The 24,295-nt window shown below is 40.5% G+C and overlaps 1 protein-coding gene across 3 annotated transcripts in view; it reads right to left on the reverse strand.

The window, feature by feature from the left end:
- Positions 1-24,295, reverse strand: part of INVS (inversin) — a 168,880-nt gene that overhangs the window by 63,956 nt on the left and 80,629 nt on the right. For all 3 annotated transcript variants that reach the window (XM_044265260.1, XM_044265257.1, XM_044265258.1), the window contains 6 exons: positions 21,588-21,755; positions 16,341-16,521; positions 13,258-13,367; positions 9,179-9,350; positions 3,325-3,480; positions 2,708-2,937 (listed from right to left, as the gene is read on the reverse strand). In XM_044265260.1, the coding sequence (XP_044121195.1) occupies positions 2,708-2,937; positions 3,325-3,480; positions 9,179-9,350; positions 13,258-13,367; positions 16,341-16,521; positions 21,588-21,755 (1,017 nt within the window). The remainder of the gene's footprint in view (positions 1-2,707; positions 2,938-3,324; positions 3,481-9,178; positions 9,351-13,257; positions 13,368-16,340; positions 16,522-21,587; positions 21,756-24,295) is intronic.

Genomic DNA, 24,295 nt, shown 5'->3' on the forward strand with positions numbered 1-24,295 from the left:
CTTATAATTACAAATGACACCGAATTAGTTATTAATACCTTTGATACAAAGAATACCACTAGGCCAGATGGCTTCACCAGGGAATTCTTACAAATACTTAAGAAAGAAGTGATACCAATATTACGGAAATTCTGTAAGAGAATAAGAGGAACTATTTACTGACTCTTTTTACTTCACCGTATTAATGGCAAAGAGGTGAAAAATCATGTTGGAAGATGCAGAAATAGTATCTGACAAAAATTAAACAGCTGTGAATTAAAAAAAAACCAATTCTTAGCAACTAGTAATATAAGGGAACCTATAGCAAATATCATATTCAGTGGTGAAATATTTCAAGCTTTCCCCTTGAAAAACCAGAATAATTAAGGATGTCAACTATCACCAATTCTATTTGACACTGTGCTGGAGGTATTAGTTAGTTCAATTAAGACATACTATTCACAAACGATACACTGTTTATACAGATAATCCAAAAACATGAAAACTAACAGAATTGGAAAGTAGTTTAGTATATACTACTTCTGTTAGAAACTGGTAACTTGTAAAAACAATGTAAAATGTACCACAGATTACAAAAGATTCATTTCTAATAACCTGAGTACAAGGAACATTATTTCATATATTTTTCATTATGTTACTTTTACATATAGGAAGAATCCTTTTTTAAAGATTTTATTTATTAGATTGAGAGAGACAGGGAGAGAATGAGCACAAGTAGAGGGAACAGCAGGCAGGAGCCTGGTGTGGGACTCAATCCCAGGACCCTGGGATCATGACCTGAGCTGAAGGCAGACACATAACCTACTGAGCCACCCAGGTGTCCCACATATAGGAAAAATCTTGAAAAGTATTTATTGAATGAATTAATAGAAAATATATTTTATGGCTTAAAAAGCAGGGTATGCTAGTATTTTTGAAGACTTAATGTAATTAAAGTAGCAAAAAATATCAATACTGGCTAAACTGAGAGACGTTAATATAATACTGCATAGCTGGGGAGGGGAGATTAAGCCACATGGTTTAAAAATCCATTCAACAGGGATGCCTGAGTGGCTCAGTGGGTTAAGCCTCTGCCTTTGGCTCAGTGCATGGTCCCAGGGTCCTGGGATTGAGCCCTGCATTGGGTTCTCTGCTCAGCAGGGAGCCCGCTTCCCCCTCTCTTTCTGCCTGCCTCTTTGCTTACTTGTGATCTCTCTCTCTGTCAAATAAATAAATAAAATCTTTTTAAAAAAAATCCATTCAACAGGGGCACCTGGGTGGCTCAGCTGGTTGAGCAACCAACTCCTGATTTTAACTCAGGTCGTGCTCCCAGGGTCATGAGATGGAGTCCTGAGTTGGGCTCCATGCTCCATGGGGAGTCTGCTTGGGATTCTCTCTCTTTCCAATCTCCCTCTGCTCCTCCCCCTGCTCAGGTGCATGCTCTCTTTCTCAAATAAATAAATAAAATCTTTTAAAAGAATCAGTTCAACAGTATATATCAGAGCCTAGTCACATTCATACACCAATAATAATCTCTCTTGGGGAAATTATTCTAGGGAAATAATAAAGAAAAGTTAAATGCACAACAATGATTAATAAAACATGATCCATAACAATGAAAAGTACCCAGCAACAGGAAATTACTTAATTCTAAAATTGGGGTTACAGGCATAGTTTGGATCGTGACACCCCACAACAGCCCTGCTACTATTGTCTACCTTAGGGTAATTGGGTGAGCTCCATGAGCTTCAATCTTGTCACCAGTAAATGGGAATAATAATAGCAACTCCTTTACAGAGTTGCTGTAAGAACTGAACGAGTTATTAAACAAAGGTCCTAGAACTTTGGAATATGCAGCATCTATGATTATGCAGAAGATGATGCACCAAATGAGAAAATACTGGTGATGATTTTAAGTGAACAAAATGTAATCTGTGAAATATCATATATATATATATATATATATATATATATATATATACACACACACACACATCCATACACACATGCCATGTATCTATATTTTATGAAAGTTATAAATTTATTCCCATTCTCTGTTATGACTTTGTTAAGGTATATATAGATATAGACAAGAAGTAGAAGGAAAACAGGGAAAATTAAAACTTTTTTTTTTTTTTAAAGATTTTTTATTTATTTATTTGAGAGAGAGAGACAGTGAGACAGAGCATGAGCGAGGAGAAGGTCAGAGAGCGAAGCAGACTCCGCGAAGCAGACTCCGCGAAGCAGACTCCGCGAAGCAGACTCCCCATGGAGCTGGGAGCCTGATGTGGGACTCGATCCCGGGACTCCAGGATCACGCCCTGAGCCGAAGGCAGTCGTCCAACCAACTGCGCCACCCAGGCGTCCCTAAAACTTATTTTTTAAAAAGATTTTATTTATTTATTTGACAGAGAAAGAGAGATCACAAGTAGGCAGAGAGGCAGGCAAAGAGAGAGAGAGAGAGAGAAAGAGGGGAAGCAGGCTCCCTGCTGAGCAGAGAGCCCGATGCAATGCAGGGCTCCATCCCAGGACCCTGGGATCATGACCTGAGCCAAAGGCAGAGTCTCAACCCACTAAGCCACCCAGGCACCCCAAAACTCATTTTTAATTAACAGATAAATTTGTAAGTTATCTGTTTGGGAAAAGGTTTTACTTTATTTTAGTTAATGACAAAGAAATATTCTGAACCTCTGCGAGCAAGCAACATAGAAAGGTCTAGACTGTCTACCTCTTTGTCTTGAATATTGGGGTCTGCGTTATTTTCCATAAGCACAGCCATGCAGTTGATGTAGCCGCCGTACGCCGCGCACTGCAAAGGGGTTCGTCCCGCGTAATCTTGCACATTTGGATTGATCTTGTTTTCTATCAATATCTGGCAAACATCAGCATTTCCTCCCAGTGCTGCCCAGTGTAGAAGAGAATGTCCGTCCTGATCAACTAAATCTACCCTTGCTCCACCTGAAAAAGCAAAAATATAATGACAATGTCCAAAAGAGAGAGTCGATCAAAAAGAACAGAAGTCTGAAAAAAAAAAAAAGTAACAACAGTCCCTTCAATGCTGTACTCTTACTCTTAGCAAAATACCTCTGTGTATATTATCTCCTTCAGAGTTTTACAGTAAGCCTGTAAGTTGGTCAGGGCAGGAGTCATTTTTCTTTTATACAAAGTGAAACAGGATTGGGCAGGTGAAGTGGCTTTTCCCAAACCACGCAACAGGCGGAGCTCGGAGTGACCCCAGGCCCCCAGCCAGGCGGCCCTCTGCTCTGTAAGTGGAGTTTCAAACAGCGCCTGCAAGAATTCCTACCTTTTGAGAGTGACTTAGTAGGAGCACCCTTGGTAACGAACCTTTAATAAGGGTCTGAATCACATCTTTGTGTCCCATCTCACAGGCTCGGAAGAGCGGGGTATGCTTCATGACGTCGGTGGCATCCACCTGAGCATTATTTTCCAGCAGTAACTTCACGGTGCTGACGTGGCCAGAAAGGGCAGCAGCATGTAGGGCTGAAAAGAAAGCGACAGAGAGCAACCGATGCTTGGGTAACAGCTTTGCCTTTTCCTTACTATACAGTACCGCGCATCTTCTCCTCTTCTGATGTCCTCATCATTCTGGCTAAAGGCAGTTGAATCTTCAGGATTCCCTCCTGTTCACTCCTATAGATTTCAGTCTTCCTTTCTAGTCGTAGGCACTACTCACACCTTCCGGGTCCTTCTACCTTTCTCATCTCACTGTTTCTTCCTTTCCATCCTAAGGGTCTGGATGCGTTCCCTTCCTCGGTTACCAGCTCGTCTTTTCCTCCCTCTAAGAGGGTGAGGGAACCAAAATTGACAGAGAGAGATGATCTGAATGATGCAGGCAGTTCTGCCCACCAACCCGCTCGATAAACATATGCTCGGGGGTTGGTGCGACGGGAAGCGTCAATCCCTGGGTCCTTCAGCGTCTGAGCCGCGCTATTCCTGCCAGAGGCCTGCGCGCCCGTGTGGTACCGAGGGTACGCACAGCCCACTGCCTTGAGTGCATTTTTCATACAATGTGGCTCCAAATTCAAGTCACTTGTTTCCTCCGGGCCCAATTTAAGAAACAACAATATGTTTCAACACGGGAGAAAAAACCTGAGGAAGAACGTGGTCTCCTCTCTGGTGCCTTCCTGTGGGGTTTGAAAGAGTAATTTTGATTCTTTGGGGATTTCTGTTCTGCTGACCCGTGCCTGTGTTACTCCCCTCTCGTGCTTGACTTAGGCCAGTCCTCTCTGGATTATGCTTTAAATTCTATTTAAATACATCACTCCTTAAATTCTGAGTCTGCCAGCATGACGGTCTAGAGGCCTGGGCCAGTTCCTTCTAAGTCTCCTGGCCCTATAATGCCTAGAACATTGTTTCTTTCATAAACTGTGATCCATGGAGCAAACCCAGGATGCCTGCAAAAGTGCAGATTCCTGGGCATCTTCTATGGGCTGGGTGTGAATGTAGTGGTGGGAATCCAGCAGACAACAAAATAGAGAAGATTATGTTCTAGCAGGAGAAGCAAAATAAAAACTGAACAGATAAACAAAGTATTAGATGATGGTGGATGGTATGACTGGAGTAATACGTGGTGTCTTGATGTTCAGAGTATCTGGGAGACCACTTGAACGGGTGGGGATGAAAAGCCTTGGTAAGGAGCTGACACTGAAGCTGAGACCCGGGTCACGGAGAGTCAGCAATGTAGGGATCTTGAGAGGAAGTAGTTCGAGCAAAGAGAAGAGTTAGTCCAAGAGCAGGAACAACTTTATGTGCTGAGGGAAGGCAAGGAAGCTGCCACACAATGAAGTAAGGCAGAAAGGTCGAGAAGGCCAGATCCCAAGGGGCCACACAGGTCCCAGGGATGAAGGCCCTGAAGGACTTCACACAGGTGAGTGATATTATTGGACTGGTGCCTTAATCAGATCACTCTGGCTGCTTTCCAGAGAAGGTACTGTAGTAGGTGAGAACGTAAGCAGGGAGACCAGCGAACCCTATTGCAGGAGACTCAGTAAAGAATGCTGATGGCTGGAACTGCGCTGGCAGGAGTGGAGCTGAAGAGAAGCAGAAAGATTAAGGATATACGTTAGAGGTGGAGTCAATAGGACTTAGAAGATCTGAAACCGATTTCTGTCTGTATAGCCTGGAATCTGTATTTAAACAATCACCCTTGCAATTCTTACACGCATTTGTGCTGGACGACCCTGATCTACGTGGCTAAATGTTAGTTTGGCCCAGACAAAATTCAGAAGAGCGTGAGAGACTTCAAATGTCTTAGGTGCTGCCATGTGGAAGATAGCACAGAGCGGAACGTTCAGTGTGATAAAGCTGGGCTCAGTGTAAGAAAGACCTTCTGACAGGAGTTAGGTTAAGACGGAAGTAGTGGGTTCTCCATATTGGAGCCATGTCACTAGAGGCTGACAATATGTGGGAATGTTGTAAGGTAGATTAGGTGTGCTACATCTATGATAGTTTGGTGACTTTCACATTTTAAGAGCATAAGAATACATCTGCCCCCAAAGGAAGCTTTATAAAACATTCAACATATAAAACTGGTAAGACGGGTGCCTGGGTGGCTCAGTGGGTTAAAGCCTCTGCCTTCGGCTCAGGTCATGATCCCAGGGTTCTGGGATCGAGCCCTGCATCGGGCTCTCTGCTCAGCAGGGAGCCTGCTTCCCTCTCTCTGCCTGCCTCTCTGCCTACTTGTGATCTCTGTCTGTCTGTCTGTCTAAATAAATAAATAAAACTGGTAAGAGTTGCGTATTTCTGACTAAAGCAGGGGTGGAGGGTTGCCCACTTAAGTAACCGCCCCCCTTGGTAACACTTCAAGCACTCTATAGATACCTATTGTTCTAAAAAATATGGTTTGGAAAACCCTGGACTAGATTTGATTTTAATGTACTTTCTAATTGCAAAATTCTACAATTGTGTGATGTGGCGTTAGTATGGAATAAATACTGTTCAGATAAATGTCAACGTTAAAAAAAAAAACAAAAAAAAAACCAAAACCATCCCCAAATCCTGACTAAGCAAAAGATAGAATTCATTTTCTTATCAACTGAAATTTCCCATTTCTATTTGCATTTACATTACTTTAAAGTAACCTTAGATTCAACTATTGTTGCTCCCTCTTTGAGAAGGTATCACAAATTTACAGAGGAGCCCTAATTTTTTTTTAATTTAACTTTTTGTTATGGAAAATTTCAAACATATTCAAAAGAAAAGATAGTAATCTAGAGAACACAATACAGCCATTCCCTAGCTTAAGGGACAATCAGTAGATGCCTGGTTTTGTTTCATCTACCTGCCATCCCTTGTCCCCACTTTTGTTTTGAATAAAATTCTAGAGTCCTAGCCTTTCATTTGTAAATATTTTAGTACAGTGTATCTAAAAGACATTGTTTTTCTTTTTTAAAAACACAACCACTGGGGTGCCTGAGTGGCTCAGTGGGTTAAAGCCTCTGCCTTCAGCTCGGGTCATGGTCCCAGAGTCCTGGGATCAAGCCCCAAGTCAGGCTCTCTGCTCAGCGGGGAGCCTGCTTCCTCCTCTCTCTCTGCCTGCTTCTCTGCCTACTTGTGATCTCTGTCAAATAAATGGATAAAATCTTAAAAAAAACAAACAAACACCACAACCACTGTATCAGTCAGGGTCCACTCAGGAGACAGAAACCATGCCAGATACTTTAACAGAGAGAGTTCAAAATAAAGAATTGTTAGCTATGGACCAAAGAAGGAAAAAACCAAAAAAGGAACACTAAGGGATCACAGAGGTAGTACATGCAGAAGACAGCCAGCAATTCTAGGACCATGGGAATGAAAAGAAGAAGATAAATTATTAAAACTTAAAAGCCTAGAAGAGGAGCCTGTGGAGGAACAGGAAACCAGGAGACAGGAAGTTGTAATCCCATTCTTCCAGTTTTCCAGGTTCCCTCTACTGCCCCCTACAGGAGGATTCTAAAAGGCACCTACTGGCAAAGCAGAAATGGGGTCTGCAGAGCCCTAGCCTTAGCATTGCAAGGAAAAGCTAGTCTTATTATTATACCCAAAAAACATTAACAAAAATTCTGTAATATCAAATATCTAGAAAGTACCCATACTATCCTATTGTTTTATAATTTTTTTTTACAACTTATTTGAATCAAGATCCAAATAATGTCTGTATGTTGCTGTTGATGAGAACTCTTTTTCATGGGAAGGAAAAACTACCCTGTAGAGGGATGATGGAGAGAAACTCATTTTTAAAGAAAAGAAATGTCAGGAAGGCATGTCTGACATATAATAAAATTCCCTTAAGAGAAAGAGCCAGGGAATTAATGAATCTGAGAACAATTTATGTCTGAACTCTACCTATGGTGCACGTCAGAAAGATACCTTTGGTTAAAAGGATGGAACTATCCTTGACCATACTTCATTAAAATACATGAAAAAGTTAAACTAAAAGGAAAGTTAGTGGGAAAGTGAAAGGCTGCATACTAATGGAAGTCTGACAAAAAATGAAATGTTCACTCCATTTATAAGTTCAATGTCCTATATATATGCACTATATCCTTCTTTAAGAAGCTTAAGGTCTACTGCAAAGCTTTGCTAAATAATTACTTTTGACAGTTAAAGCTTTTATTAGAATTGATATTACCCAAAAACTTTGAAAAAAAAATTTAGAAGGGGTGATGGTTTAGGTATAGGATGGAGATTATTAGGTATAACCTTGCTTCCGACTAAGTGCTGTATCAGTAGTTCTGGAAGCCAAGAAAGATCTTATCCCAGACAACTGATAGGTGCAGATGGCTCTACTATGTTTCTACAAATATAAAAACATAACACCGAGAAGCTTGACACTGAGTTTTTATTCTGTTCTGCTTTGTTGTGCTATCATTGTGTGATTGTCTTTCTTTTTCAGACTTGCAATTAGGATATGAGGTAGCGACTTCCAAGTTGACAATGAAAGCTAAAAAATTCATACCTTTCTTATTAACCAATGTACAAAGTGCTCTCTTATTAGAAAAAGAGAGAAAGAAGCATCTATGAGAGCCTTTGATGCAAATCTAACGCGAAGCTATGAAGCTTCAAGAATCATGGGGGCTCATCTCTAAAATGGGAGATTTGGGAGGAAGGAATGCTCTTCAAATCTGAGAAAAGAGCACATTAAATGAGAATGGTCAGAACATATTTAGATATGTTATTCCTTAAAATATGATTCTAAGTGATTCTTAATCTCACGAAACAAACTGTGGGTTGCTGGGGGGAGGGGGGTTGGAGAAGGGGGGTAGGGTTATGGACATTGGGGAGGGTATGTGCTTTTGGGTAAATTGGAAGGGGAGGTGAACCATGAGAGACTATGGACTCTGAAAAACAATCTGAGGGGTTTGAAGAGGCGGGGGGGTGGTGGGAGGTTGGGGTACCAGGTGGTGGGTATTATAGAGGGCACGGCTTGCATGGAGCACTGGGTGTGGTGAAAAAATAATGAATACTGTTTTTCTGAAAATAAATAAATTGGAAAAAAATATGATTCTAAATTTTTGAAAATATAATTGATAACTACTAAATATACATAGTTTTAAGTACAGGCTTATGGGTTTTTTTACACAAAGATAAATAAGAAGAGTTCCTATAATCATGTCTAAGGAGTATTGAGAGTTTTATTTTTTAAAAAGATTTATTTATCTATTTTAAAAAGAGAGAGAGAGAAAGAGCAAGTTGAGGGAGGGAGAGAGAAAGAATCTCCATGGGAAGCCTGATGCAGGACTTGATCCAGGATCTTGAGATCATGACCTCTGGTAAAACCAAAAGTCAGATGCTTAACCGACTGAGCCACCCAGGCATCCCAAGAGCAAGCAGAGATTTTGTTTTTGTTTTTTAAAATTTTTTATTTAAAATCAATTAATTAACATATATCATATTATTATTTTCAGAGGTAGAGTTTTGTGATTCATCAGTTGCATATAACAACCAGGAGCAACCAGAGTTTTAAACCAAATGCCACCATTCATCTGGTGGAAACACAAGTTAAATTTAGCTATCGAACTTGGAGGAAATAAAACCTTTGGAGTGATATCCTGATAGCTGCAACTTAACAAGTACAATTGCAAGTTAAACAATACTAGAACAGGAACAATGATTTCAGGCACTACTGTATAAGTTTTAGGGCACCTATCCACTTTGGAACCCAAAAGAAAGCAAACCAAAAGCGTCTGCCGGTTCTTACCTGTACCTCCATACTTGTCTGCCATGTTAATATCAATGTCAGATTTTAAACTCAGCATAGTCCTAAGGACATCATCACTGCCTTTTCCAGCGGCCCACATAAAGGATGTTCTTCCTTCGAGGTCTGAATCATCTTTCACTGAAGGATGTTTTAAAAATACTTTAACTGTTTCCTGTAAGAAAACTTCATTAAAAAAATTGAGACAAGAGGGTGGCATTTTCTATGGTTATAAAGCTAGTGATATATGTGACTTCCACTAAGACACAAAATATTTTTCCCTGCTTTTGAATCAAATGAAATTATCTTTTTATGAATAATGAAACTACAATTTCCATTGAAAGTAACAATCCTCTTTCTTTGTATATTAGTATTAGTTTCCACATGTCTCAAACACATAACCTAATACCCTCATAATCGAGAATGATTGTCCTCAATCAAATTTTAAAATTTTATGGCAGTTAAAAGACTAACAAGTATTCAGTGTGATAAGCAACATTAACTAAAGGTTTTCTTGGCCATTCCATGCAGAGACCTGTATTCTCAGCCATGCCTATAGAGGAGGTTAATACATTCTCTCGTGGTTTTGTTACTATAATGTAAAAAATATTTAATGTGTTTATTATATTATTATAAATTTAATTATTTATTTAATGCATTTATTGCATTATTGTTTATAATGACGTGTGACTACTGAGAAATGCAGTGTTCAATTAATTTAAACAAATATTTATTATCAATTCCTGTATACAAGGTCCTTCCTCCATGGAATCACACAAAAATTAGGACCCACAGTAATTCTAATAGTACCTGACAATTTTATTGTCTTATTTTTTTAGTTTCAAGTTTTTATTTGCATTCCAGCTAGTTAACATATAGTATATTAGTTTCAGTAGAATTTAGTGGTTCATCATTTTATATACAACACCCGTTACTCATCACAACAAGTGCCCTCCTTAACCCCCATCAACCCATCCAACCCCCTACCTCACCTCTGGCAACCCTCAGCTTATTCTTTATAGTGAAGAGTCTGTTTTATGGTTTGCCTCTCTCGGTCGACCTCTCTCTCTCTTTTTTCCCCCTATGTTCATCTGTTTTATTTCTTAAATTCTACACATGAGTGAAATCATATGATATCTGTCTTTCTTTGACTGACTTATCTCACTTAGCATAATACTGTTTGGCTCCATCCATGTTGTTGCAAGAGGCAAGATCTCATTCTTTTTTATGGCTCAGTAATGTTCTGTCGCATGTAAGCCTCATCTTCTTTATCCATTCATCAGTCGATAGACACTTGGACTCTTTGTGAAATTTGGCTATTGTTGATAAGCGTGCCTAACAGTTTTAATGGGGGCTAATATTCACAGCATTTTAAATTGTTTCCTTCCTTGAGCCTCAGATGCTTACAAACTTTTAGGGAGATCATAGTAACTCCTGCTTGGATGGAATTCCTGCTTTCTTTCAGAAAAAGGAAAATCCTGGAGGCTGTGAACTGGCCAAAAACGTGTCAAGTGTTGGTGCTCAGTACTCTAAAGCAGGAAGAAATTCAAGGACTCGCCTCATGCAACCCTTCATTTTCCAGATGAAGAAATTTAGGTTCAAGGTCATACAAACATCAGTGGCAGATATAGGAGTAGAACTCAGAGCTCAGTCACAGCACGCTTTCCACTGTACACACTGCTTCCTAGTCTTAAAACTCATTGTTGAGCTGTGGAGGCATTACAGTGCCATGCTCCTGGGATCTAGGGTATATGCCTAGTACATGCTAGGTTCGAATAAACTCATGGATTTTAGAAGCTGATAACTAAGAGTATCCACTACATTGGACTTGTTGATTATGATAGAAAATGTTATCATAATTTAAGAAATAATAGGGCGCCTGGGTGGCTCAGTGGGTTAAGCCTCTGCCTTCAGCTCAGGTCATGATCTCAGGGTCCTGGGATCGAGCCCCGCATTGGGCTCTCTGCTTGGCGGGGAGCCTGCTTCCTCCTCTCTCTCTTTGCCTGCCTCTCTGCCTACTTGTGATCTTGCTCTGTCCAATAAATAAATAAAATCTTTAAAAAAATAAATAATAGGTTATATTTTTAAGTTGGTAATGTTCTGGTTTGTTTTCTTTTTACTAATTTGTAAACATTTTTTAATTGGGTATGTTTTCTTTTTTTTATGATTTTATTTATTTATTTGACAGACAGAGATCACAAGCAGGCAGAGAGACAGGCAGAGAGAAAGGAGGAAGCAGGCTCCCTGCTGAGCAGAGAGCCCAATGCAGGGCTCCATCCCAGGACCCTGGGATCATGACCTGAGCCAAAGGCAGAGGCTTTAACCCAATGAGCCACCCAGGCACCCCTTGTTGGGTATGTTTTCTTAGCGATGAGTGTTCGCAGGAGTTTTTGTGGGTCTCGTTGTTGCTGTTTTCTTAACAGGGAACTGTAGCCTATTGAGAGTGAACAGAGTCCAAGAAGATCAAGGGACTTGAAACGGAGCTTAGAAGATTTTCAGAATTACTGAAAAATCATCTCTGTAGTCGGCAGATTATCCAGAGCAAGTATTTTTTTTGAACAAACATCCATAATGTTCTGTTATTCCTTTTTACTCCCAACAGCCTTAGTCACTTAATTGCTAGTATCTGTGCATGTGTTAAATTTGGAGCCTAAGACTTGAATTCGAGATCTTGGGCAAGTCAATTAATCTCTTGAAACGCTGGCTTCTTCCTCTGTAAATTAGGGAAACCACGTCCTCTCGCTGGCTTGTATTGAGGTATGAGTTGAATTCTGATTTCCACAGGTTGATGAGGCTGGGCCAGTGAATTTCTTATCTATCTGGAGCAAGAAAGGGTCTGAGATAATAGAATGATGGGAGACAGTAGAAGAAAATGGTTTACCAGAAGTCTCGGTGATAAAGTTTTAGAAAGGTCAAGAAGGAAGGTTGCTCTGGGGTACCAGAGAGAAAGGAAGTTGGGAAAATAAGATATTTTAGCAATCTGAGTATTTGACGTATTCAGTGATGCATTGGGGAGGTCAGGAAGACGCAATTATGCTCTGCTGATGACAGCATTCTTATAATTTAATGAAACCAAAGTTTTCACTGCACACACCCACACAGAAGGCATAGAATCAACTCGGACTGTTTTGACGTGTGCGTCTTTGGGTGAGTCTGTAGTTCTTGGTGGCCACTTACTCAGAGAGCTGAAGCAGCCTAGTCGTTACGTATTGCTGGCTAGAAGCAATGACATAATGGATTAGAAAATGCTCTGTAAACTATATAAGGGGTGGCAAGGGAAGAATTAGCCATATTCAGTATCTTTGGAAATAATAATTCATATTTCTGCTTTCTCAGCTATATAATGTATAAAATTATTAGCACTAGCGATAGTAAGAATGCATGGCATTTCTTGTATACCTGATCTGTACCAAGAACTACACTAGGCACTGCTCACAAATTTTCTGTACTTCTTATAACAATCCTGAAGGAAACGATATAATTATCCTCATCTTACATATGAAGAAACTGAGACTGGAGAGGTAAAGAACCTTGGGCCAGGTCATCCAGACGGCCAAGAGGAGAGTCAGGGCACTAGGCAAGGTGGGACCCGTTCTAAGGCTTTGCCATATTGCTTTCAGGACAATTACAGAGAGCTGAACACAGCGCATATAAAATGTTAGTGCCATAAAATTAACCAGAAATGGAAATATACTTACACAGAACAAAATGTTACACTGAACAGCCAATATAAAACGGTCTTACAATTTCCTATGACTAACAACTTTACAAAGAGGAAGACTAACCCTTGCATCTCAGCCAGAGTTAACGGTGTGAGCAACTGTTAAGATATAATTGGGACACAAACACAGAAATGAGTACGTGCAGAACTGAGATTTGGATAAGATCAGTGGATTGTAGGGGTGCCAATTTCCTGTTTATGATACTGTTTCATACTTTTGCAAGATGTTCCCATAGGGGTAAACCGGGTGACGGGTACATGGGATCTCGTTGTTTTATTTCTTACGGCTGTGTACGAACCTAGAACGGCGTCAGAATAAAAACTTAATTAAGAAAAAAGAGAACTGTCATGTTTTACTTACGGCGAAGTTACTCTGAGCTGCATAGTGCAAGGGTGTCGCTCCTTGGCTGTCCGATGGGATGGTTCCAGACTTATTTCTTTCTAAAAGGAGATGGACGATCTGCGCGTGGCCTGAGAGCGGACACAACAAGTACTGAGCATGTTAAAGGACCACTTAATTTATAATCTCTTTGAAGGGAAATTTTCTGAATAGCAGCTCCTAGTACAGCCTCTTCTAACTGCTCACGAAAATACTATGCTAACGTAGAGCAAAGGCAAACACAACACGAAAACCTTAATGCTTCAATCAGAAAGGAAATGACAATCATTATAATTGCTAGAGTGAGGAGAAGCTGCACCAGGTATCAGCTCAGTGCATTTCGTGGCTTCACCTTATGACACCGCCCACAGAACAGGTGGGAAGCCGGCCCCTGGCAGCCGTCACTGTCCCCAGTTTCCAGGTTGCACCGCGCCACTGTTCTCTTCCGAGGTTCAGGAGGATGCGCTACCATACATTCTCCTGTGATCTCTGCCGCCTCCTCCCAATCCCTTCTGCCCTCCCCCCTCCACTTTTTTTTCACATCTACGCAGTGATTTCAAGCCCAAGGAAGCACGTGGCAGGAATGATGAGGTGGTGGCAGAGGAAACAGCCCACGGTGTCTTCATTCAAGAGGTTGTGGTTTCCACAAGTGAGGGGCTGTAGGGAGGATCAAAGAATGAACAAACCCGAAAACAGCAGATTTGGGAAACCTAAATTTCAGGCATTCTACTGCCTCAGCGCAGTGGGGACCTGGGCGATGAAGATTCCACATCAGCAGATCAAGGACGCACTGCATGAAAACCAGGCAGAAAAAGGGAATCTGAGTGGGAGTCATGCTTCTCTACCGGCTCCCACACATGATCTGAGCTGTGATTCCTGGAGATGGGCAAAGAGGAGGACCACAGGCAGGCTATCAGGACACATGCCATCTTGTTGGAAAGGTGAAGAGAAAAATTCTGTAAAGGCCATATGAAAACACACTATGGGGCAGGGAAAAAGGAACATCATTGCAAAGATGAAGCGTGTACCTCAGAAAATGATCAAGAGAAGGATCCAGAGGAAAATTTCAGGAAACCATCTGGCATCCTTGACTTGTGCAAAGAGATGGGCTCTATGAAATGAAACAGGATATCCTAAAAAGGACGTAATATGAAATGAAAAGGTGATGGAAGGAGGGGAAAAGGAAATAAGTCGAGATACAAAGAAATTTGGATGAGAGAAGGAAATCAAAATACAACCTAAAATACAATCAATGATGGGCGGAAAGAAAGCAGTACTTACGGAACAAAGTCAAGGTACTAATATGGAGACAAATTTGGGAAGTCCTCTTAGGATGCCAAGGAAAAGAAAGAGGGGTTGACACTGCATATTGAAATGAGATCTAAATAATAATTTTAAATCTGACAATAAAACTGAATGCAAATGCAAAAGTATTTTTAGAAAGACACAGTGTGTAATCTAAAAACTAAGTCCATAATAATAACTGGGAAAAACTTCAGATTATATTAACAAATACTAAAAAAAATGATAAGGAAAAGGGTGCTAAGTGGAAATCAGTAGACGTAGTTTTGCTTTTAACAAAAAACTCAGGTTTTAAAAAGTTTTTGATGAATTTTAAAGTAGAATCTAAAAACCCTCCTAGGGACACCTGGGTGACGCAGTCGTTAAGTGTTTGCCTTCGGCTCAGGTCATGATCCCAGGGTCCTGGGATTGAGCCCCACATTGGGCTCCCTGCTTGGCTGGAAGCCTGCTTCCTCCTCTCCCACTCTCTCTGCTTGTGTTCCCTCTCGCACTATGTCTCTGTCAAATAAATAAATAAATAAAATCTTAAAACAACAACAACAACAACAAAAACCCTCAAGTCTATGGAAGAGCTTGCTGCCTCTTAAAATAAATAAATAAAAATAAAAAAAATAAAAACCCTTCTAAAACATTAGGCGATTCAAAACTAAAGAACAACAAACCTAATCTATATACCAAAAGGCAGAAAACAAAGGAAATTTTGGGGGGGACCCAAATTAAGAGGAAAAAAACCCACCAATGATACTCAAAAACCACCAAAAATACTCAAAATACTCAAAAAAGACCAAATTATATACCTTATAACAGTGAGGTTTTTTTTTTTTTTTAAGACTTTATTTATTTGAAAGGGAGAGAATGAAAAAGAGAGAGAGAGTTAGAGTACAGGACAGATGGGGGGAGAGGCTGAGGGAGAAGCAGACTCCCGCTGAGCAAGGAGCCCCATGCAGGACTCCATTCTGTGGGACTCCAGGATCATGACCTGAACCGAAGGCAGTTGCTTAACCAACTGAGCCACCCAGGCGCTCATAACAGTGACTATTAACGGCTAAACCTTCTTCACTAAAAGAGAAAGGCTCTCAGACTGTGTCCCCTGCAAAATCATATTTACACTCTTTCATGTGACAGAGAGAGACCCAAAAAGGTTAAGTAAAAGGCTTACTGGGAAAATATGAAGAAAACAAATAACATATAGTATTTGTACAAACATAAAATTAAAGTCCCTTCCCAAACACATAGGCATTGAATGTGAAGAGAAGATTATTTTATATTTACATTTGTTGATGAATGCGGATGACTTTTATTTTATTATTTATTTATTTGACACAGAGAGAGAGAGAGAAAGAGAGAGAGCATGCACAAGCAAGGGGACTGGCAGGCAGAGGGAGAAGCAGGCTCCCTGCAGAGCAAGGAGTCCAGTGTGGGGTTCGATCCCAGGACCCTGGGATCATGACCTGAGCCGAAGGCAGATGCTTAACTGACTGAGCCACCCAGGCACCCAAATGTGCATTCCTTTTAAAATACAAATGAAAACATGTTAAGACATTATGTTGAAATTAAAACCAACATATAACAGAGAATGTATTTGTAGTCCTAAAATTTAAGCATAAAACAGAGAGATTTAAGTATGAGATGCCGCATATCAACTGAAAATTAAAATAATTAAATGGGAGGTGGGAGCTGATGGGGTAAGGGAAGCCATGGAAAGTTTCTTGTATTCATGTAGTTCCTCTTACTGTTGATCCTTTGATTCAAAGTTAACTCACCTAGCAAAGCTGCCCAGTGAAGCGGGGTTCGAAATAAGTTATCGTAAGATGTTATATTGCAGCTTTCATAGGAGGTCAAGACATCAACCACTGTCACATTCCCATCAGCGACTGCAAAGTGAAGGGGGGTCCGACCCTCGTAGTCTTGCCAGTTCAGTAAAGACTCCGTGGGAGCAGCATCCTATTTTTAAGGAATTGGAGATGTTAGACACATATGGAATCCTCAATAAATCACACTGGACATATGTAGTAACTGGGCGATTTTCTAAACTTGTATATTCTCTCTTAGCACAAAGTGGTAAAATTCAAGAAAAAAGCGTACATTCTAAATCTTTAAAAACTGGTAATGTTTAACCCTAAAAAAATGCAGAAAAGAAACCATAAATACCAGTACTGATTATCCAGATTAAACACTTGTCAATATCTTGTCTAAGATATGCTATATGCTATGGGTTCAGCTAAAGCTGCATGTTTTGTACTTCTGTTATGTATCTGTACATCCATAACAATATGTTATTTATGTATGTGTGCTTTCAATATTTATACCTTTGAGTTTATACTCTGTATATCTTTTGGCAATTTTTTCTTTCAATGCTATACTTCTGGGTATTTATGTTGATACTAGTTCATTTGTTAAACCACAACTTAATTACCCCTTCTCCTACTGAAGGACAGTTAGGTTATTTACATTTTTCCATTATTTATTTTTTTTTTAAAGATTTTTTATTTTATTTATTTGAGAGAGAGAGACAGTGAGAGAGAGAATGAGCGAGGAGAAGGTCAGAGAGCGAAGCAGACTCCCCATGGAGCTGGGAGCCTGATGTGGGACTCGATCCCGGGACTCCAGGATCACGCCCTGAGCCGGAGGCAGTCGTTTAACCAACTGCGCCACCCAGGCGTCCCACATTTTTCCATTATTAACAATAACGCTGCATTGAACATGCTTTCTTTCAGGTCTCCCTGTAGCCCACGTGTGAGATTTTTCTCTAGCCCAGACACCTAGCAGGGGAATTGCTGGGTAGAAGGATATTTATATTTTCAGCTAGGTATTATCAAACTGCTCTCCAAATGGTTACCCTCATTAACACATCCATGACAACGTGTAAAAGTTTTTATCTCCCCACATGCTGGCAACATGCCGGCACAAATTCACCCCTTGGTATTATATCAAGCTTACTACATTGCTTTCCTTGTAGGTGTGGAAAGCATTTTGCTGATGTTTTAATCTGTATTTGTTTTATGAATGAGGTTGGGATTTATCCTATGTTTATAGGCTGTCCTGTTTAAATCGACAATTCACATTTACTCGGTTTTTGCTATGAGGTCTTTGTAGCCACTGGTTAGGTCCCCTTTCGAGAATAAAGGGCTTCTTCCCCAGCCTCTAGGAGTACCGCAGGCAGATGAGAACTCTGCGGCTGCCTCAGCTCAAGAAGGCTGCCGGCTGCCGCCCACAAGGTAGTATTCCTGCCCAGATCAGGTCATATGCAAAGCCAAGAGGTCCTGCCCCAATGTGAGAACTCTCCAAAGGGCCACTCCAGGTTTAGAGCTGCCTGTACAGTCACCCTATTTTATAAAATCAGTGCATGAAAGTAAAAACTTATATATATATATATATATATATATATATATATATATATAAAAGAATAGTTCAGAAGGGCCTAATAGCAAAATGAAGTGGAGTCATTTATCTAAATAAATCAGCTCCCAATTAAAAAAAAAAATCAGTGCACGAAAGGTATTATAAACACCTCAAAAAAGAGATGCAGAATTTTACCATGGTGGTATTTTGGGCCTTTGAGTCTCCCAAGGACTAAGATGTGTTTGGGGCGGTGGGGGGCAAATCTGTGAGGAAATAAGATATTATGAGTGAAAAGTACTCTCTAAGGAATTCAGATAATGAAACTAACCCATAAAGAATATAAAATAACTATCTAAAAAGCATGGAAGAAAATAAAAAATGAAATAAAAGGTGAGCAAGGAACAAAAACTATCAAAAAGACGAGGCAGACATGAGAAAAACAAAACAAGAAGAACTTTTATTTTTTAAAATGTTTTTAAAGATTGTATTTATCTGACAGAGCGAGAGTAAGCACAAACAGGGGGAGAGGCAGCAGACAGAGGGAGAGGGAGAAGCAGGCTCCCCGCTGAGCAGGGAATCTCGATGCTGGGCTTGATTCTAGGAGCCTGGGGACCTGAGCCGAAGGCAGACGCTTAACTGACTGAGCCACCCAGGCGCCCCCCAGGTAGAACTTGTAGATGTAACAATATAATCACTAGGGTTAGAGGCCCAATGAAGAAGACAAACAAGGGAGTGGACTCAGTGGAGGGAAGGCCCGGTCAGCAGGAAGGCACATCTGTGGTCCTAATCCAGAACACAGCAAGAGAGAGGAGAGTGTGGATTGTAGAAGATAGGAGACACGGATAATAAATGAAAAGGTCTAAAATATGTGTAACTGGGACCCTAAAGGCAGGGGTATAGAGAATGAAAGAGAGGGAATATTTAAAGAGATAATAGCTATATATTTTCCAGAACGGACATGCAGTGTATACACAAAACAGGACCAAAAAAAAAAAAAAAAAAGCCCCATCCCAAGCCACACTGTAGGGAGACTGCTGGATGCCACACAGAGAATAATATAAAAGTGGTCTGAGAGAAAAGATAGATCATCTGTAAAGTAAGACAATTAGACCAATAAAAGACTCCTCCAGAGGAACAATGAAAGGCAGAAAGAAGCAAAATAATAGCCTAAAAGAGTTGAGAAATAATCAGTGCATATACAAAATAATTTTATCTTTTAAAGTCAAATTTGCGTGTTATGAACGGATAGAGCTAAATATTAGATCACCATAGCTTGTAAGCTGGAATCTAAGGAGTGATTAGAAAGCTCAAAGAGTCCACTGATAAAAATTCAAAATTAGGGGCGCTTGAGTGGCTCGGTGGGTTAAAGCCTCTGCCTTCGGCTCAGGTCATGATCCCAGGGTCCTGGGGTCGAGCCTGGCATCAGGCTTTCTGCTCAGCAGGAAGCCTGCTTCACCCCCTCTCTCTGCCTGCCTCTCTGCCTACTTGTGATCTCTGTCTGTCAAATAAATAAATAAAATCTTTTTAAAAATTCAAAATTAATAAAAAGTATAGCAAGCTTGTTAGATGCATATGCTAATGAATAAAAAATATCAACTGCATTTCTATGCACCTGCAACAACCAATTACATATATATCTTAGACATGCTAAAAAAAAAAAAAAAAAGTTCAGGGGCACCTGGCTCGCTCAGTCAGTAGAGTATGCAAAGGTTGATCTCAGGGTCATGAGTTCAAGCCCCATGCTGGCTGTAGACTCACTCAAAAAAAAAAAAAAAAGTTCAAAGCAGCACTATTTTTTTAAAAAAACCAATTTATTTATTTGAGAGAGAGGAAGAGAGAGTCCATGCTGGTGGGGGGAGGGGCAGAGGGAGAGAATCTACAAGCAGGCTCCCTGCGGAGTGCAGAGCTGCTCTAGGGGCTCGATCTCACCACCCTGAGATCATAACCTGAGCCAAAATCAACGAGTCCCACACTTCACCCACTGAGTCACCCAGGTGCTCCAAAGCAGCACTATTTTTAAATAGCGAAGAACCAGAAATAGTTCCAATGGTCTATGAATAACTGAATAATGTGTGCCTTATTCATAGAATGGAATACTACGTAACAGTAAAAAATATATATATATTACAGTTATACACAGCATAGATGAAATCACCAGCCTAATATTGAGCAAGAAAAGCATGTTGCAAAAGAATACATTCAATGTGATTCCATGTATACAAAAGTCAAAAACATTCAAAATGAAACGATATATTGTTTCGGGATATGAATATATGTGGTAAAACTATAATGAAAATCAGGAATGATAAACATGGAATTGAGGATGTTGGCTGACTCTCAGAAAGGGGAGAATAAGAATAGTCCTGGGAGGTACCCAGGGAGCTTCAAAGGTAACAGAAACGTACTCGCTCTTAAACTCAGAGATGTGGGGCGACTGGGTGGCTCAGTCAGTTAAGCATGGGATTCTTGATTTTGGCTCAGGTCATGATCTAGGGTTGTGAGATCGAGCCCTGCATCAGGATCCACACCCAGCATGGAGCTCCTTAAGCTCCTCTGCCCTTTCCCTGCTCCCTGTGCACATGCTCACTCTCTCTCAAAAACAAAAACAAAAACAAAAAACAAAACTTAAGGAGGAGTACATGACTATTTGTGGTTTCCATATTCTTTATATCTTACGAGTATTTTACAAATGCTATCTCCATGCAGTATTTATTTATTTATTTATTTATTTTTTATTTTTTAAAGATTTTATTTATTTATTTGACAGAGAGAGATCACAGTAGACAGAGAGGCAGGCAGAGAGAGAGAGAGGGAAGCAGGCTCCCTGCTGAGCAGAGAGCCCGATGCGGGACTCGATCCCAGGACCCTGAGATCATGACCTGAGCCGAAGGCAGCGGCTTAACCCACTGAGCCACCCAGGCGCCCTCCATGCAGTATTTAATAAGCACAAGTATGAAACAAAGTCGGGGGATGATGAACACAAATTCAGGGAAGAGGTTGATGGGGGACAGGGCAAGCAAGGCCCAGGGAAGAGAATGTTTGGAAACTGGCACATAGGAGGGGTGCCTGCGTGGTGCAGTGGGTGATGTCTGACTTGGTTTCAGCTCAGGTCGCTGAGAGTGAGCTCCAGTCAGGCTCTGCACTCAGCATGGAGTCTGCGTGGGACACTTTCTCCCTCACCCTCTGCCCCCTCACTCCCTGCTCTCTCTCTCTCTCTTTCCCTCTGTCAAATAATTAAGTAAATCTTTAAAAAAAGAAATTAGGGGCACCTGGGTGGCTTGGTGTGTTAAGCCTCTGCCTTTGGCTCAGGTCATGATCTCAGGGTCCTGGGATGGAGCCCCGAATCGGGCTGTCTGCTCAGCAGGGAGCCTGCTTCCTCCCCACTCCCCTGCCTTCCTCTCTGCCTACTTGTGATCTCTCTCTGTCAAATAAATAAGTAAAATCTTTTAAAAATGTTTGAAAAAAGGAAAAAAAGAAATTGGCACACAGGAAATTCTGTGACCTTAAATAGCAGCGCTAAGATGTTGTATTTCTTGTGTGATGGGTTCACATGTTTGCTGGATTTCTTTTGCTTCATAATTTGAGTGTCATGTGTCTGCTTTTGTATATTGGCTATTTCATAATAAAAAACTTTCCATGGAAAGTTCCGGCAGCACCACCGTACTCACCAGAATGCATCGCACTGTATGAACGGCGCTTGGATCCTTGTGGTTGGCTGCCCAGTGAAGGGGGATCTTGCCTTCCACATCAGGAATCCCAATGTTGGAGTCATGCTTGATAAGCAGCTTGACGTGCTCAGGGTTGTTGTAGTAAGCACTCCAGTGCAGAGCTGTTTGCTGCAAAATTGAGAGAGTCTCCAAAAAACAATAGTAACAGAGTAATAGTAACAACACAATAAACTTTTCCCAAGCTTTCATTGTGTGACAAGGCACTGTTGTAAGAGCTTTATGTATTTAACTGTCAACAGCCATCAGGACAACTCTGGGAGGTTTGTACTCTGGAAGTTGCATGTGACTGATGAGAAAATGGAGCCCCAGGAGGAGGAGTAATTTGCTCAGAGACATAAAGGTAGTAATCTCCAACATAATCTCCAGCTGAGATTTTAACCCTAGCGGCCTGAGTCCAGAATCTGACCTCTTAATCACGATAGGCACTTAGGTCATTAGGTACTAATCAATGAGATTAATAATACTGAGAAAAAGAAAAGCAGCCCAGTGGCTTATGAATAATTATCAACAAAGCAAGTGGAGATTTTGATATCACACCAAGCACTCTAAGAATTTGATGGAATGTTTTGAATTTCAATATCAATCAAAAAGAAGATCTCCATGCACAGGAAATCATGGATCTGGAATCCATTTCTTACATCAAAGTACAAATTTAAATTTAACTCTCATTTTACAGGATAAATTCTTATATCTACTACTGATGTGAAGATACATGTTAAGAATACAGCGACACTTGCTTTATTTTAGATAGAAGTTGAAAATGAACATCTTGATGGGGTACCTGGTTGACTCAGTTGGAAGAGCATGCAACTCTTGATCTCAGGGTCATGAGTTTGAGCCCCATGTGGGGTATGGGGCTTACTAAATGAAAATTAAATAAAATGTTCCATAAATAAATTTATTTTACAAAAATAACATCCTGAACTTGTTGGCATTGTTTTGAAATCCCCTCTGCTGTTCTCATCAATAAACCATAGGAAGATTTCCCTACTAGAAGAGTTACTGAGGGAGGGCGCCTGGGTGGCTCAGTGGGTTAAGCTGCTGCCTTCGGTTCAGGTCATGATCCTGGGGTCCTGGGCTCGAGTCCCGCATTGGGCTCTCTGCTCAGCGGGGAGCCTGCTTCCTCCTCTCTCTCCCTGCCTCTCTGCCTACTTGTGATCTCTCTCTGTCAAATAAATAAATAAAATCTTTAAAAAAAAAAAAAAGAAGAGTTACTGAGGGAAAACAGAAATGGTTGTGCTGTACATTATCCCTTACGAATAGCAGCATCATCAATTCAGTCTAGAATCAGATCATTTAAACAGTAGGAACCAAGCTCACTTGCTACACTGAGAACTTTAAATGTTAACAAAAGTGGTATTCACGGAAAGTGTACCTATAGGTATTTAATATGAAGAGTTACTCATTACTTTTTATGTAGTAATGATTACAGAACAAAACAGTCACAAATGTAAATAGCAAATAATTTCCTATAGCCACATTTTTTCTCTCCCTCCGTCCCTCCCTTCTTTTTATTTATATTTTTAGTAGGCTCCATGCCCAAGATGGGGCTTGAACTCACTACCCCGAGATCAAGAGTTGGATGCTCTACCGACTGAGCTGCTCAGGCCCTTAGATCCACATTTTGAATAAACAACACATGCTGTTTCTGTAATTCTTTTGCTATGTTATGTTTGTTCAGAATATATTTGCTGAAATGTAACATGAGACCTATTGACTCTAACAGTACAGAGTTTGGGATGTATTTTCTTCATCTTTGAAAAAATTTTTTCCAGTAATTATTATTATTATTATTATTTTTTACTGTGGCAAATTGTAGGTAACAACTGTTTTTAAATGTACAATTCAGTAGCAAGCACATTCCCACTGCTGGGCCACCAGCAAGACCTTCCGTCCCCAGAACTTTTTCATCTTCCTGAACTGAAACTCCAAGCCCATTCAACAGTGATACTCAATTTCCACCTCCTCCCAGCCTTTCACTCAGCATAATAACTTCAAAGTTCATCCATTTTGTAGCATGTATCAGATTTTTATTCCTTTTCAAGGCTGAATAATATTCCATTGCACGTACTGCACTTTGTTTCTCTAACCATCCAGCGGTGGACATTTGGGCTGTGTTCGTCTTCCCACTCTTGTGAACAATGTTGCTATAAATATGGGTGTATAAATAACCGTTCACATTCCCGATTTCGATTCTTCTGGGAACATGCCCAGAAGTAGAATGTGGGATCATAGAGTAGCTCCATGTTTAATTTTTTTTTTTTTGAGAAATTGTCACACTGTTTTTCACAGCGGCTGTGTCATTGTATACTCCTACCAGCACAACACAGGGTTCTGATTCCTCCACATCTTCGTCAAAGCTTGTTATTTTCTGTGTTTGTAATAACAGCCATCCTAAGGGGTGTGAAGTGTTGTCTCATGGGGTTCTTTTTGTTGTTCAGTTTTAACATATGATATAAAATTATTGGTCTGTGATGCACTGGAAATTTAAAGAAAACACAAAAAGCGGATCCTTCCCGTTAGATGGTTCAAAAATCCCAGCTCTAGGCTTTTGTCTTGCTCTCTTCTGTATGCCTGTCTAGATCTTGCAGATGTGTTTTCCATCTGTCCGACTGGATAACTTCCCATCCCTATTCAGTAACAGAAGA

Source organism: Neovison vison, chromosome 9 (assembly GCF_020171115.1).
Source record: "Neovison vison isolate M4711 chromosome 9, ASM_NN_V1, whole genome shotgun sequence".
NCBI classification, from domain to species: domain Eukaryota; kingdom Metazoa; phylum Chordata; class Mammalia; order Carnivora; family Mustelidae; genus Neogale; species Neogale vison.